The sequence below is a fragment of the Passer montanus genome, unplaced genomic scaffold (assembly GCF_014805655.1).
Source record: "Passer montanus isolate IOZ18808 unplaced genomic scaffold, ASM1480565v1 scaffold9, whole genome shotgun sequence".
NCBI lineage: Eukaryota > Metazoa > Chordata > Aves > Passeriformes > Passeridae > Passer > Passer montanus.
In genome coordinates, this window is record NW_024374367.1 from 12770374 (window position 1) to 12784894 (window position 14521).

A 14521-nucleotide genomic window follows, 5' to 3' on the forward strand; every position below is an offset into this window, starting at 1 on the left:
GAGGGAGTCACTCTGGGAAGTGTGGGAAGAGATGCTCCACAGGTGCAGAGGTGAAGCTCAGTCCCAGCCTTGTGTTTTGGCATCCACAAGCCCTTCTTGCTCCTTGGAATGGGGGTAATGATTGGTGTGACAAATATCCATCAGGCTTCCTGTGCAGACATTTCACAGGCTGGAAGGCTGTGATTGAATTATTTTAATTCTAATTACCTCATTCACATGCACAGCATGTATTTTTCCTACAGAGTCGGAAGCGAGAGCCTTGGCTAAGGAGAGGCAAAAGAAAGACAATCACAACTTGAGTAAGTTTTGGTTCCTCACATTTTGCACCAATTCTTGGAATGATTTTGGGTATTAAATGTTCAAATACTAATGTTTTAAATCTGGATGCGGTACTGCACATAGTATAAAGCACTAGATCATTGTTATGCCCAAAGATCAAATATCTCAATTTCTTGTGAAATGTGTCCTTAAATCTACTACTGAATTATAATCTATTTTTATTTATTTTCAATAAACCAAGTGAATGAGTGATTGTTATCAGTGGAATTGCTGGGTTCAACGCATGACCCAATTGCTTTTAACAAATCCACCTTGCACAATTTTGCTTTTTAAATTTTAAGTTTTAAAAAAAATATTAGATATCTGGTCAATTTGTGGCTTTAAACAACAAATGGGTCCTCAGTATGGCAATTTTATAAATTTCAGTCTTGAAAGGAGCTCATATTTGCAAATTGGAAAAAAATGTTTTAAAATAATGATCATCTTATGACTTAATAAAGGATCCATAACTTTTCTTTTTATACTTTATAGTAGTAGAAAAAAGGAACTGTTTCATGCCTTGAGCCACTCAGAAGCCTTTTCCATAGCATGAAAAGGTAATGCAGGAAAATTGGTATTTAAATTTGATTTTTGGATCCTCAAAGTGTTGTACATGGAAGACTACTTGAAAAAGAGACTGTCATTTGTCCCTTTTTCTGTATTGGGATTTCCTTGAGCATCTAAATGTTTGTCTCTGAATTTGTCTGTGATCCTATCCCAGAAAATGCTTGTTTCTCAGTCATTCTGGTTTTTAGTCTCAGTTAAACGCTGCAGTCCCAAAATTTACAGTATAGACAGAACTTCTGTCTTAGTGTGTCCATGTGTAGGAGAGCCGAATAAATTATCCCTGGATTTTAAGCTTCAGGCAAACATTTCAGTGGTGCTTAAAGAAATCTTCGATAAAACACTTGATAAGTTGTGATTAAGTGTGAATATTGCTTGTAACATTCGTGCTGTTTTTCCTAAAGTTGAAAGAAGAAGAAGATTTAATATTAATGATCGTATAAAAGAACTGGGCACCTTGATACCCAAGTCAAATGACCCGTAAGTACAACATGCCCAGGGAGACTGTGGGATGGAGGAGGTAAAAAAAATCCTAGGGGAGAGCAAGAAGTTACAAAAACCCCCAAAATTCCTGTTTTCTACTTGCTTTTAGCACTCTGTGACAGCAGAAGTGCTTGAAAGGTTCCATTATATTTTTTGAAGATTTTTTTTGAGGGATTCATTTTTTCCCCTTTTGGAATCTGCTTGTGTTTGTATTAATTAGGTGATTTTTATTTCAAAGCTGGGCTTGGTGCTGGGAGTGACTGTGGCTGCCTTATCAGAGTTGTGAAGAGGGGAAACTTTAAGCTGATCTGGCTGCTTAGATGGCTGCATGTCTTGCTAAATGATTATTTTAATTAATTAGATGTTACAGCTTGGCAAGACAGAACTGGTCCCTGTTTCAGTGAAAATGAAGGACAGTTTATCTGGGAAGCCATCCATTCCCTTCCCTCCAAAGGAAAAAAAGAAGGAAAATAAGGAGCATAACTCTGTGCTTGTTAACTGATAATTTGTCAGTGTTTGCTGTAATTTCCCAGATGTTCTTTGTGATAATTCTACAATGATTTTGAGCTTTTATCTTGTATTTACGCTTTCTCAATGCTGATTCAGTAGAAAGGAACCTTCCTTCCTCTGGAGTTTGAAAGTCCACTTAAATCAATGCCCTGTGATGATTTTGGGGAGGTTTTCCAGTATTTTGAGGCACTTGCTCGTGGAGCAATTTCACAGCTACTCTGCAGAGAGGCTCTGCAGTCTCCTCAAAGGCCAGCAAGACAATGTCTCAGTACCAATGTCCAGGACAGGGGATCTTTGCGCTGACAGGCTGCAGTAAGATGTTTTAAGATGTTTTTTGCCCATTAAAAAAAAAAAAAAGAGAAAGTGAGACGATGTGAGGAGATGGTGGTGCAGCAGCCTCTCTCTCTCTCTGAAGCAGACGTGCTTCCCAAGGGCTGTGCTCCAGCCCCCTCTAGTGCACTGCAAACGCCTTCTGCATCCACAAACTCGCAGTAAATAGCAGCTGGGTGTTATGTGTGTGCATAAGGTGCAGTCACAGGTACAGGTATGAAGGGAACAGCCGTGAAGCAGAGCCTTACCTTGTCCTTTTGTGTCCTTCCAAAGTGACATGCGCTGGAACAAGGGGACGATCCTGAAGGCGTCAGTGGATTACATCCGCAAGCTGCAGAGGGAGCAGCAGCGCACCAAGGAGCTGGAGAACAGGCAGAAGAAGCTGGAACATGCCAACAGGCACCTGCTGCTCAGAATACAGGTTTGCTGAGAAATGAGCTGCAAGTGCTTTTGGTGTTGCAGCGTGTGGTTGCAAATAGTGGTGGCTTGTGGGGTGCGGGTTGGAAGGAACCAGCGTTTAAATTAACAGCAGGCAGTGAGGAGATATCTGCAGACATTTTTCCAGAAAAAGCCAAAGATATCTTAGTTGAAAAAAAAAAAAGAATCCTAACACACCAATAAAAGCACTTATGAGTGGTCTGGTTTTGTTCTACCATGGCCAACGCTACTTCCAAACCGTACCATCAAAAAGATTTATATGGTAATGTGTTCTTCTGTTTGCCAGGCCTAAGGCATTGGGACTTCATGTGTCATGTAGTTGTTGATAGTCACGAAATTAAGTTCAGCTCTTTGTGAGTCTTCCCTGCTGCTTGCAGTCTGTAGGACTGTACAACAGTTCTCCTCAGCACTGAAAAGCAGTAGGTGGCATGAATATGTTTTCTCTGTGGGTTGTTGCCTTGTTAGATTCACCCAGGTTCCCAGTGTTCTGAGCTACACAGGAATTTAAGGGTGAAAACTCCATTTCTCTAACTAATTCCTTTGTCTTCACCTCAAACTGCATAGGAAGCCTTAACCTTGATGCCAATACAGGTTTTTTTTCTGGATAGCCATCCCTCTCCATAGAAGGATAATTAAAGAAATGTACCAGAACTGGGTGTACCTAACATGGAGAGAGTGATATCCCAGATATCCTCGTGTTGCTGCTCCCCTGCAGCATGAACAGCTGAGCTCTGCATGCAGCTGCAGCCTGCCAAGAGACCCCTTAACAGCCCAGTTAATCCACCAGGGAGATAATGAAGCTGCAAATACCTGACAGTCAAGTGTGGAAGTAAACAGCTTTAAAATAGAACGGGTCAAGTTGAGCCTCAGCACAGTTTTGTACTTGGTTAAGCAATCTGCTGCTAGAGTGGATGATAAAAACACACAAACCTTCTGCAGAGCAGTATCAAGCAGTGGTGTTTCAAAGCTAAGTGAGATCACTTCTTAAACATCTTTCATCTTGCTTTGTATTACCCAATCTGCTCTGACTTCTTCAATCAAATATCATAAAACCCAGACCCTTGAATAACAGGCAGTACATCTGGCAGCAAATAACCTCAAGTGTGTATTTTCCCTTTTTGTGTTGATTCTGTTTAATCATGGAGTAAGGAACTCCTGGTTCTGGCACGTTTGCTGATGGAAGAAGTGCCTGCTCATTCCACCTTCTTATCTTGCAGTGTGCCATTACAAGCTTGTTTTAGCCTGGAAATGATGGAAAAGGGTAATAATCATCCTCAGTGACAGGAATGTCCAGAAACAGCACAATCACAACAGAGATTGTGATTGCCTGGTATAATGCAGAAGTAGAAGCAAAATGTCTCTTTTACTGATGTATTTGTGAGAGAGTATTTCTGTATGATTAAATGTGAAGGTGAGATTTAAACTTTTCATGGAAATTTGAAGAATCCTGGCTCTGTGTGGAGTCTGAAACCTTCCTGTGACTTCCTTGTGATTTTTTCTGCACAGGAATAGTGTTGTTGCTCAGTTTTGATTGACCTCTTCCAGCTCTGCCAGACTTGTAGAGTGAGAAATGTCCCCTCCAGAGTCTCAGCAGGGATTGATAAGGATCACACAGACATGCTGTGCCTTCACAGATGACTTTTTAAAAATTACTAAAAACACATGCTTCTGCTAGTTCTTTTTTTTTTTTTTTTTTTTCCTATTTTTAAATGTTTTCCTCACCCTACCTGATGCCAAACCTGCCTGTCCTGGCACTGGTTTCAGAAGAAGCCTGAGGGGAACATGTCTGTGCTGCAGAGTGCTGGGTTTTGGCTCTGGTGTAGGTGCTGAGGAGGAGTGTGAAGGGTCTGTGTGGGATGGTGTTCACCCACCTCTTCAAGACTCTGCTGTTCAGGTGAAAATCTGCAGGGCTGGAGAGTGCAAGGTACAAGCACTTGTCACTATGGGAAAGGGAGGAAATGTGTACAGGAGAAGGAAACTGGAAGCTGCGAGATGAGCATAAGACAGATTTTAGTTCCAGATTTAATTTGCCCCTTATTCTCCTTCACAGGAGCTTGAGATGCAAGCCCGGGCACACGGACTGTCCCTTGTCCCATCCACAGGCCTTTGCTCCCCTGACATGGTCAACAGGGTCATCAAACAGGAGCCTGTGCTGGACAACTGCAGCCAGGAGATGATGCCACACCACACAGACCTGTCCTGCACCACCACCCTGGACCTCACCGACGGCACCATCACCTTCAGTGACAACCTGGGAAACGTGACTGAGCCAGCTGGCACCTACGGAGTTCCTGCCAAAATGGGATCCAAACTGGAAGACATCCTGATGGACGATACCCTGTCCCCCGTGGGAGTGACTGACCCACTGCTCTCCTCCGTGTCTCCTGGGGCATCAAAGACGAGTAGCAGGCGGAGCAGCGTGAGCATGGAGGACACTGACCATGCTTGTTAGCATCTGTTGGCACACCCTTCATAAACTGCTTTGGTTCTTTGATCAGTAGATGAAATAATTTACCTTTTGTAGAATTTTTTTGATTTTTTTTTTCCCCCTTGTGCTTCTTCAGTGTGTGTGCGTGTGTGTATATATTATATATATAGAATTTTTTTTAGAATTTTTGTGAAGAAACTTGTATATTCTATTTTAAAACTACCAATGCCTCCAAAATATTGTACAGCATATGTACAGAATCTGTGAACTGGATTCGCCAAGAACTTTGAACTGGTCAAATCTACTCAAAGCAATAGAATTACAGATGAAGAGTCTGTTTCTACTGGGAGGGGGGGAGGGGGCAATTGCAGGATTGTAAATGCAACCTATTTACTTGGAAACAAAATGTAAAGTTTAAGAATGTAAAGAAACAACAACGACGACAAAAAAGTCCAATTTGTAATTGTATTAATTGAATAGTGCTGCCTTAAAGATACAGTGTCCCTCAAATGTTGGTCTTATATGACAAGTGTTTAGGGAAAATACCCACCCGACTTCACTGAGAAAACCAACTAAACCCAAGTGTTAAGACATCCTGATTGTGTTGATTGTGGTATAAAATGCTGTTGCTGAAACTGCAGGGAGATGTGAGTGTCTCAGAGTGTTGTTTAATTTTACTCTGAGCTGATTTGGGTTTTCCTTTTGATCATGGATCAAGTTTTTCCTCTTAAATTTTTATTTTTGATTTGTGACAGATGTGGGTGGCTTTGCCAATGGCAAACCAAGCAGGAGCACTGTAAGTTGGGAATACACTCTTTGGACAAAAGAAAATTATGCATATTATCAGCTGGGCACATTATGTTGTACATATCTAATTGGCTTTATTTTTTTTTTAAATTGCATTGTACAGTTTCTTTTGATTTGCATGGATTCCTTAGTTATCCTCAACATTTTGTTTTAAATTTATTTGTATTTCATTTGTAAGATTTTTGCCTCTTAATATTGCAGCGATTTTTTGACATTTTTAAAACTCATTGGAAGTTTTCTGCGTTCTTTGTAAACACTTGAAAGGAAGCTTTTATGCAGGGTTCTGTGTTTTAAGAGAGATTTTGAGAATATTTTGTATATTACAGTCTCACTTTGAAAATGTTTTTAAACGCATTTAAGGTAGAGTAAAAATTTAGATTAGGTAATAAAACAACTCTGTAGAGAAACTGAACTTACATATTTATTTTTAGTGATACAGAAAAAAAGTAGTAATATGCTTGGAAACATAACTATGTAGTTAATATACCCGTTAGAGCAATTCGTGTTCTATTTCAGCACCGGGGCTGACATAAGAAAAAAAAAACAACAAAAAAAAAAAGAGTAAATTACTGTATCTGCAAATAACTGTTACTTGATAACAATGTTATTAATTTTTAACATGCAACCATGTTGTAAAAGTAGTTTGGTGCATTATCTACTCAAGTGTAGTCCTATGCAATAACGGTAGTTTTCCTTGTATTATATCCAGCCTAGGTGTTCCACGGAGGTGACAGGTGGTGTTCCGAGCTAGACAGAGGGAATGGAATTCTCCACGGCAGCCTACAGCTGACTGGCAGGCGTAGCTCGTTCAGAATGAAGTGCCTTAAACTCTAGTTGTAGTCTTCCTCGACTAGCACTGACTGAAGTGTGGCGTAGACAGAGCTTTAGGGTGGTGGTGTGTAGGGCCTTGAGGTGTAGCATGGTGCCTACGGATAGAAAACCAGAGCTTCCCTTTCTCCTTTGTGCTACACTGGAAATTACATAGGATGAGTGCAACGGTGAGTAACCTGAGTGCCAGTTTGGCCAGCTTTCCAAGGAAACCTTGGGCTCAGCAGGTGGTGTTCAGAAGCCAAATGTGAACTGGGTAGGACGGGGTGGCTGGGGGTAGTGCTGGGAGTTCCTACAGCGCTGAGCCCTCTCCCAGACATTTCTCCAGGAGGGCTCCCTGCCTGGCACTGCTGCTGTGGCATGGGGGGCAGGGGCTCCTGGTGTCCCCTGCCTGGCTCCTGTGCTCCCAGCACAGGGGGCCTGGGCTCTGCAGGGCTGTGGAGCTCAGTTCCTGTGTTCCTGTCACTCTTCCCGTGCTGTGTCCAGCCCTCCCTTCCCGCTTGAGCCGCCAGCGATGTGTTAGCGTTGATGCAGCCACGGGGTTGTGGCTTCTTTTCTTTCTTTTATAGTTCTTGAAGGAGGAGCTGGAGTTGGGTTGTAATGACGTCCCCCTCAGCCCAGACAGCTTTTGGGAATAGGTCTTTCCTAGGGTAGAGAAGCTCTGGCCCAGGCAGGAGCAGGAGGCTGCAGGATGTGCTGTGGTCACCATGGTCTTGGGGCAGGAAATGCCCCCAGTCCCTGCCAGGCAGCTGTGCCATAGCTCTGAGTCAAGTGTGGGGGTACAGGCCTCTGGTGCTGCTGTTTGGCTGGGGTGACAGGTAGGAAAAGCTGTAAAAAATGGTTGTAGCTGTAACACAGGGCTGTGTTGCCCTTCCCCAAAAGATGGGGCAGCTCTGCAGCGTTGGTACAACAAATCAGGGTGTGGGTGCTAGAGTGTAGTAACTGAGAACCACTGAATGTATTGAATGAGGCTTTTGGTTTGGTGCCTGCCCTGGGCATTCAGAAATTCAAGTCTAGACTGTGGTAAATGAATATTTTTCAAGCTTATGTGAAACCACTGGTACTCGCTGGCAGCCGTGACTTCTGAATTTTGGCTGTGTGGAGGTGAGTTAGGATTCAAGGCCAACCATTCCATCAAGAGCTGGATTCCTTGGCAGAAGTCTCTGTGGCTGCAGCAGCTGTGTTGTGTGCTCCTATACCTGGTGTTTTCTGGGGTAACACAATTTGGCCATGCCCTGCTCATTCTTCCCCTGTGTTCCCTTGGGTTACAGCCCTCCTCTGAGGCTCCCCACCCTTGGAATGGTGACACTGCAGTGGGGACACCTGCAGGAGGCACAGATCCCCAGTGGGTGCTAACAGGAGATGCCTTTGAGCATGGAGGAGGGTGTGGCTGTGACATTTTGGAGGGGTTGGTGGCAGGGGACAGAGGCACGGGTGGGCATGGCTGGCTGCAGTGAGATGGACAGAAGTTGTTGCCCGCTCTGGTGACGGTGGCGCGTGTGACGCTGGGCAGCGGTGGCTTCCCTGAGCAGCTGGGTGGGGAAACGACCAATTCTCACTTGGCCAAAGCCGTGCAACAGGCAGGGGCGTGCAGAGTACCGTGTTCTTCCTTACTGCTTTTGGCCTATAAAGCAATATTTAACTCTTACAGCCTGTAAAAGCAAAAAGAAGGTACATAAGGAAAGCACAAAGCACAAAATAATGCACTTACATTTATGTTGTTTGACATAAAATGCACTGGGGGGGAAGCTGATGTTGATAATAGTATAAATACCTATATTTCTTGAAAAAGTGACATTAATTACTGCCTCTTGCTATGATGCTTGGTACTGTAATGTTGATATTCATCTGCTGTTGACTGCAGCAATAATTTGTGTATGGTCCATAGCACTGTAAATTATGGATCAATATTAATGTATCCAATGAAATAATTTGAACTGTTGTTCTTGATAGATGGATTAAAGCATTTGGTTTTTCACATACATCTGTGTTAGTCACTCGTTTTCCATGTGAGTGGATCTTGTTTTCCTGTGCATTTGAAGTCCCTGCAGTGCTTCCGTGTCTGTGACTTGGCCATGGATGTGTCCATGTCCCTGACCTGGTGTTGGCTGGCATCCTTGGTTCCACCAGAGCTGTCCAGTTGTGTTTGTGGCAGTCGCAGAGGGGAATGAAGCTGCAGACCAGACCCCACCTGGGCCTTGCAAGTACATGCCAAAGTGGAAAGACCCAGAGCTCATGGTCCAGAGTAAAGAATAAAACAGGTGGGTTTTATTTAACACCTCCTCCCATGGGCTCTTGTCATTTGCCTCCCTCCCTGCCCCTTGGAGCTCACCAGTGTGAGGTCATGGCTCTGTGAGGCCTCGGGGTACCTGCCCCCCTTTGCCTTGCTGTCACTCCTGTCCCCAGCAGTCCTGCACAGGAGCACCTCACCCCTTCTCCAGCTGACCTGTGCATGGTAGCATCCCCATCCCCTCTCTGCTCACTCCTCCCAAACCTCCTCTCAGCCAACACGCAGACAGCTGCCCCTGGCTTCTGCTGGTGAGGAAACAGCTGCAGTCTTGTTGTGTCTTCCCATCTTCATTATTTCTCCTGTCTCTGTTGCTCTCATCCCTTCTGGTCTTGTTCTTCAACAGCCTTTTGCTTCCTGTGCTCACAGCATTGAGTTCCTGCTCTCTGTGGACCTTGATGCAGCAGCATTGAGTTATTGAATTGTCTCAGGGGGTTTGAGCCCTGAGTGTAAACAAGAGTATTGAATTTGACCCGTGTCTTGAAAGTCTGATGCCTATCAGAGTAGAAAATTCAGTTGGATTAAAAATGACTAGCTCAATTTAAAAACCAGCCCAACAAAAATGCCTGACTCTACTAGAACTGCAGCTGAACAGCCCCACTCCTTCTTTGTAGTAGAGACTTGACTAAAAGCTTGTGAGTGTTTCCAGCAGGTTTTGTAAAGTAATTTCATAGTATTAGAATGTAGTAGTACTTCATTAGAAAATCTATTTATTAGCAGCTTAGGATGTAATTGCTATTTTGAGTTCTTGAATGTATTTTGACTATGCTTTTGATGGTCAGTTGTTTTTTTATTTTCTGGTCAGCTCGGAGTGAATTTCTTGCTGTGCGTGGCAACACCTCAAGGTTTTGGCTGGGTTGGAAAACTCGGGAGGAGCAGGAAGAACACCTATGATGGGGATATTGGCTGTAGGCAGTAGATCTCTGTCGGTAAAGAGTTGGTGGCAGCACTGCTTAGAAGCTTTTCCAGTTGTGTTGGATGAGCTTGAAAAATTCAGCGCAGGGTAAGAAAGTGGATTTTAAAAGTGAGTCCAGCTGTGCCTGGTGTGGTCTGTTTCACTGGGAATCTCTGTGTCCAGGGTGGAGGATGCTGAAGGGCTCAGCTGTGTGGTGTGGTGGCACAGCAGGACACTGCCACCGTGTCACCTCATTGTGCTTTCCTTTCCAGGAGACCTGGGAGCCCAGCAACTCCCGAGGGCAGGAGGGAGGTGGTGATGGCTCTGCCTCTGCTGTGCTGCTCCTTCTGCTCTCACATCTGGGGGTGGTCCCAGCACTGAAAGTTGTCCTACACTGTTGCTCCAGCTCCTTTGAAATACACTTGTTTAAAATTGCGGGGGAATGGCTTGGAAAAGTGTTCCTGAGTTATTAAAATCAATGAGGCTTGACAGGATGCTGGCTCACAAGGCAAATGTGTGTGCATTGAGCAACACCGTTGTCTTTGCCTGTGACCTGAGCTTCACCCTTCCTTGAAACTGCTCCTTTTCCAGCTCAGTTTCTGGGAGTGATGCTCTTAACAGGAGCGGTGCTCTGGCATCAAAGAGGGAAGTGATGGTTCCTGTGACAGACCCCTTTGTGTAAGTACTGTCCAAGAGCTGTGCAAGGAAAGGAGAAGGCTGCTATGGTCAGCAGGAAGGTCCAGGGCAGAAAAAATATTTATATGCAATATTTATGTGCAAAGTATGTAACTATCAATTGTTCTTATATATAAATGTCACCGTGGGGTTGGTGTCCACATTGAGGGTGCTGCCTCAAAGCAGGGTTTGGTGGATGGAGCACACGGCTCTGCGGCCTCTGGTCCTGCTCAAATGCTTTGCCTGCTCTCTTGCTGTTCAGCAGCGCCTCTCCAGAGCTCCCTCTGGCTTTCCTCCTGTGTGCCTGTGCCTGCCGCAGGAGTTAGACTTGGATTAAAAGAGCGGGGAACAGCACACTCTTGTGGGGCTGTGTCCTTCCCAGCACAGACCCACTGGGCGTGGATCCCTGCGCTCCATCCCATCCCTGCAAAGCCCCTGCTCCAGGGCAAGCTGTGATTTACTGATGCCGTTTGCAGATTGTTTTCTGTGAGTGCAGAGTGTAATTCACCCAGGGATATCAGCTCCAGGCTGGCAGGCACGCAGCAGGTGCTGTATGGGGAACGGGGCATTGCTCTTGTGTTCAGCGCTGTTCCTTCAGCCACTTCAAATACATTTAGTCAAAATCTTTTAATGTCTTCAAGACCTTTGGTCTGATCCTCATTTTACACTGAGTACAGTGAATGCTACTGTTCACTGGGCATGAGTGATTGCTGCTTAGATACTCCTTTATGCATTCCAGAACCACAGAATCATAGACTGGTTTGGTTGGGACTTCATTAATATTCCTCTTCTTTTTTTCCCTGCTGAAAAGCAGTTTGTAGAGCAGGTTGTTGCAAAAGAAATTACTTCAGAACTTGTAAATAATAAAATAATTTTTGATTCTCTGACCACTAAAGTAATTTTGTTCAAACAAATCCATGAAGAACTTGCTCTGTAAGGACCCAGCTGGGACTTTCTGCTGTTCTCTTTGGAGTAATGCATCATAAGAGAATAAGCAGAGATCTTAGGTCTAATATAATAGTTCTGTTTGAAAAAGCAGGAACTAAATCAATGCTGAATAAATGGAAAAGAATTAAATTCATGCTAGACATTAAAAAAATGCACCTCAAACAATGAGGGGTATTTTAAAAAGTCACTGTTTTATTAATAATACTTTCCACCCATTTCCCTTGATCTTTTGATGACAAGCCTGGCAAAGGCACTTTTTATCAGACACTGAAGCAATTTTGCTGCTGTCATGTGCCTTTCTTGATACACACATATTAGTCACGCAGCCGTTTTATGTTCTTTAGCATATTTTAATATATAATTAAAAATGTGCCTGTCTGCTACCAAGCAACCGAGCACGTCAGGGGCTGATTGTGTTCTGTCACCCACAGCAGAAGTGAGGGTAAAAAATAATAATAATCATGTGTTCACTTTTCAGTCCTAATTGTGCTTCAGCTCCTTGGATGTGTTGCCACAGACACAACCACTGGCTTCTGAAGGCAGAGGCAAAGCCAACATGGGGGAATGGCTGGCAGGTGACCCACAGCTAGGTCACTGTCACCAATAGCACACTGGTCCTCGATGCTGGGCTTTTAATGTGATTCTGTGACTCTTTTTAGTTCAGTTCATCTCGACCCAGCTAAGCTGCACCTTGGCTTTCCCTGGAAATGGAGTTCCAAATGCCTCTGGGCTCCTGAGAGTCTCTCCCAGGACATTTAAAAGAAGCAGCTCCAGATGATGTTTGTATTGTACCTCCATGGATGTAGATGGATCTGGACACTGTGCTGCAGGACACTGACTTGGGCAGGTGATAATCCTGTGCTTCATTCATTTCTAGGTTATCTGTGTGAAAAATGGCCCACAGAGCTGCTGGAGAGGAGGAGGACCATTTATGAGAGTGCCCAGGTGATTACTGTAAGCACAACATTAAATGGCTCTCAGCACCTTTGCCCCTCAGACTGCTGTCCCTGAGGCTCTGTGATGCTCCCCAAAAGTTGGGGTCACAGGATATTTCAGGTTGGAAGAGACCACAGTGGGTCACCTGGCCCAACCTCCCTGCTTGATCAGGGTCATCCCAGAGCACAGGATTGTGCCCAGACAGTTCTGGAATATCCCCAGTGAGGGAGACTCCACACCCTCTCTGGACAGTCTGTTCCAGTGCACAGTCACTGCACAACAAAGTTCTTCACATTCAGGTGGAACTTTCTCTGCATCAGTTTCTGCCTGTGTCCTCTTGCCCCGTTGCTGGGCACCAATGAGCAGAGCCTGGTCCATGCTCTGTCTCCTCCTTTCAGACACTCATGGGCCCTCACCTGCTCTCCTGCCTGTTCTGTCAGAGCTGGTGGATCCCTGAGAGAAGCAGTGATGCTCTCCCCACACACTGGCTGCTGTCAGTAACCCACTGAATGAGCCTGTGTTTGATGCTCTGGAAAAAGGAGACATGTTCACTGATATCCTTAGCCCCAGCTTATTTAACTCTGGGAATTATGGGTTTATTTTTAAGAAGCTGTGGCTGTGAGGATATGCTCTAAAGCTCCTTGGTAAGATGGTACCATCTGTGTGAAACCCTGTCCTGAAACTGGAGGGATGCACTGCTCTGGAGAAGGCTGGGCAGGGCTTTCTGTGTAGTTCTAAGCACCTCTTCTCCAGGATCAAGAGGAAAAGGGATTTATTATACCAGATCTATGCCACACTTCTCCAGTCTGTGTCTCTCAAGCACATGCAAAGGTACTCAGGCATGCACTGTGGGCAGCAATGCAATCATTAGTTCAAAAGTTTTTCATTTTAGTAGCTTTTATTACTTCAGCAAAACAGAAGCCAGCACGTCAGCACAAACTGGTGTGGGACAAAAACACCGGGGGAAAAATCAAATAATGTTGTAAATAATTCAAAGGCTGTTTGTTGATTGCAATTCCTTTGATTGGACCTCCAGGGAGAAGGATGGCATTACTTTTACATTTTTCACCACAAGCATCCATTTTATAATCTGCTCTGAGTCTGCCAGGATCCTGAGGCATGACACTGAAGCTGCTTGAAGATGATGAACTTGCTTGGAGTCCTCTAATTTCTCTTGGTTTTCCCCAGCTGGCCTTATCTAACCAGAAAAGGCTGAGATGGGAGAGGAACCAGGGTCTGACAGGTACGAGGAGCCCTGTGACAGATGTGGGGACACCAGGGAGTTCTGCAATATTGCCAGGAGCCCAATTTTGTTTTCAGGCAGCAGTGCTGCAAGCTGTGCCCTGTTTGTCACCCCGGTGGCTTGCAGGGGCTACAAAGTGAAACCACCACAAACATTTGGGCAGCAAGGGGAGACTTGCCAGCAAGTCCTCAGTATCTGGGAGTCCCAAGACAAAGGGCTGCCTTACTGCCAGGAGGCAGCCCCCACATGCTCCACAGCAGCAATATTTACTGATCTGTGACTTGTGATGGTGCCTGTAATCAGAGTGTGTCATTCCCTTATACTGGGTGCAAAGGCTGGCAGATTAGCTTCTTTGTTTTGCTCTTTTGAATGCAAAACAAGAAGAACACCAAGAAGAAAAGAATGACCAGTGAAGGTGATAACCTACTTGAAATATTTTATGTGGCATAGAAATTTTGCGTGGTGCCATACCATGGTCTATGAGCCAGCTACAGCTGCTTGTGTCAGGGGTCCAAGCAGAAGCAATGGTGGGACACCAGTGGCAAGGGACATGGCAGTTACCAGCTTGGATTAACTAAATAAATGAATAATCCTGGTCGCTTTCCCTGAAAGAAGACCATTTGCTATGAACTACACTACTGGCACTCTCTGGTTTCATTTGTGGGTGGTCACTCCTTCAGGAATAGTAGATTCCCATTCAAACAAAACAATTGAGAAGGCAAATCATGTCAGATGCCAATATTCTGCTTGTTCCATGCAGCTCTGGAGTGTATGCAGTGTCACAGGTGCTTCTGGATTTATCTTTCTCAAAATTCAGTTCTGCCCACTACC

At 44.7% G+C, this 14521-nt stretch overlaps 1 protein-coding gene across 9 annotated transcripts in view; it reads left to right on the forward strand.

Annotated features, from left to right (window-relative positions):
• The window catches only part of MITF (melanocyte inducing transcription factor), a 98743-nt gene extending 90055 nt beyond the window's left edge, over nucleotides 1–8688 (forward strand). For 4 of the 9 annotated variants that reach the window (XM_039695579.1, XM_039695580.1, XM_039695574.1 and 1 more), the window contains exons 7-10: nucleotides 225–299; nucleotides 1287–1362; nucleotides 2479–2626; nucleotides 4694–5095. In XM_039695579.1, the coding sequence (XP_039551513.1) occupies nucleotides 225–299; nucleotides 1287–1362; nucleotides 2479–2626; nucleotides 4694–5095 (701 nt within the window). Of the gene's footprint in view, nucleotides 1–224; nucleotides 300–1286; nucleotides 1363–2478; nucleotides 2627–4693 lie in introns of all 9 variants that reach the window. The other 5 variants (XM_039695572.1, XM_039695575.1, XM_039695576.1 and 2 more) reach the window with 4 other exon arrangements.
• Nucleotides 8689–14521: the final 5833 nt, after the last annotated feature.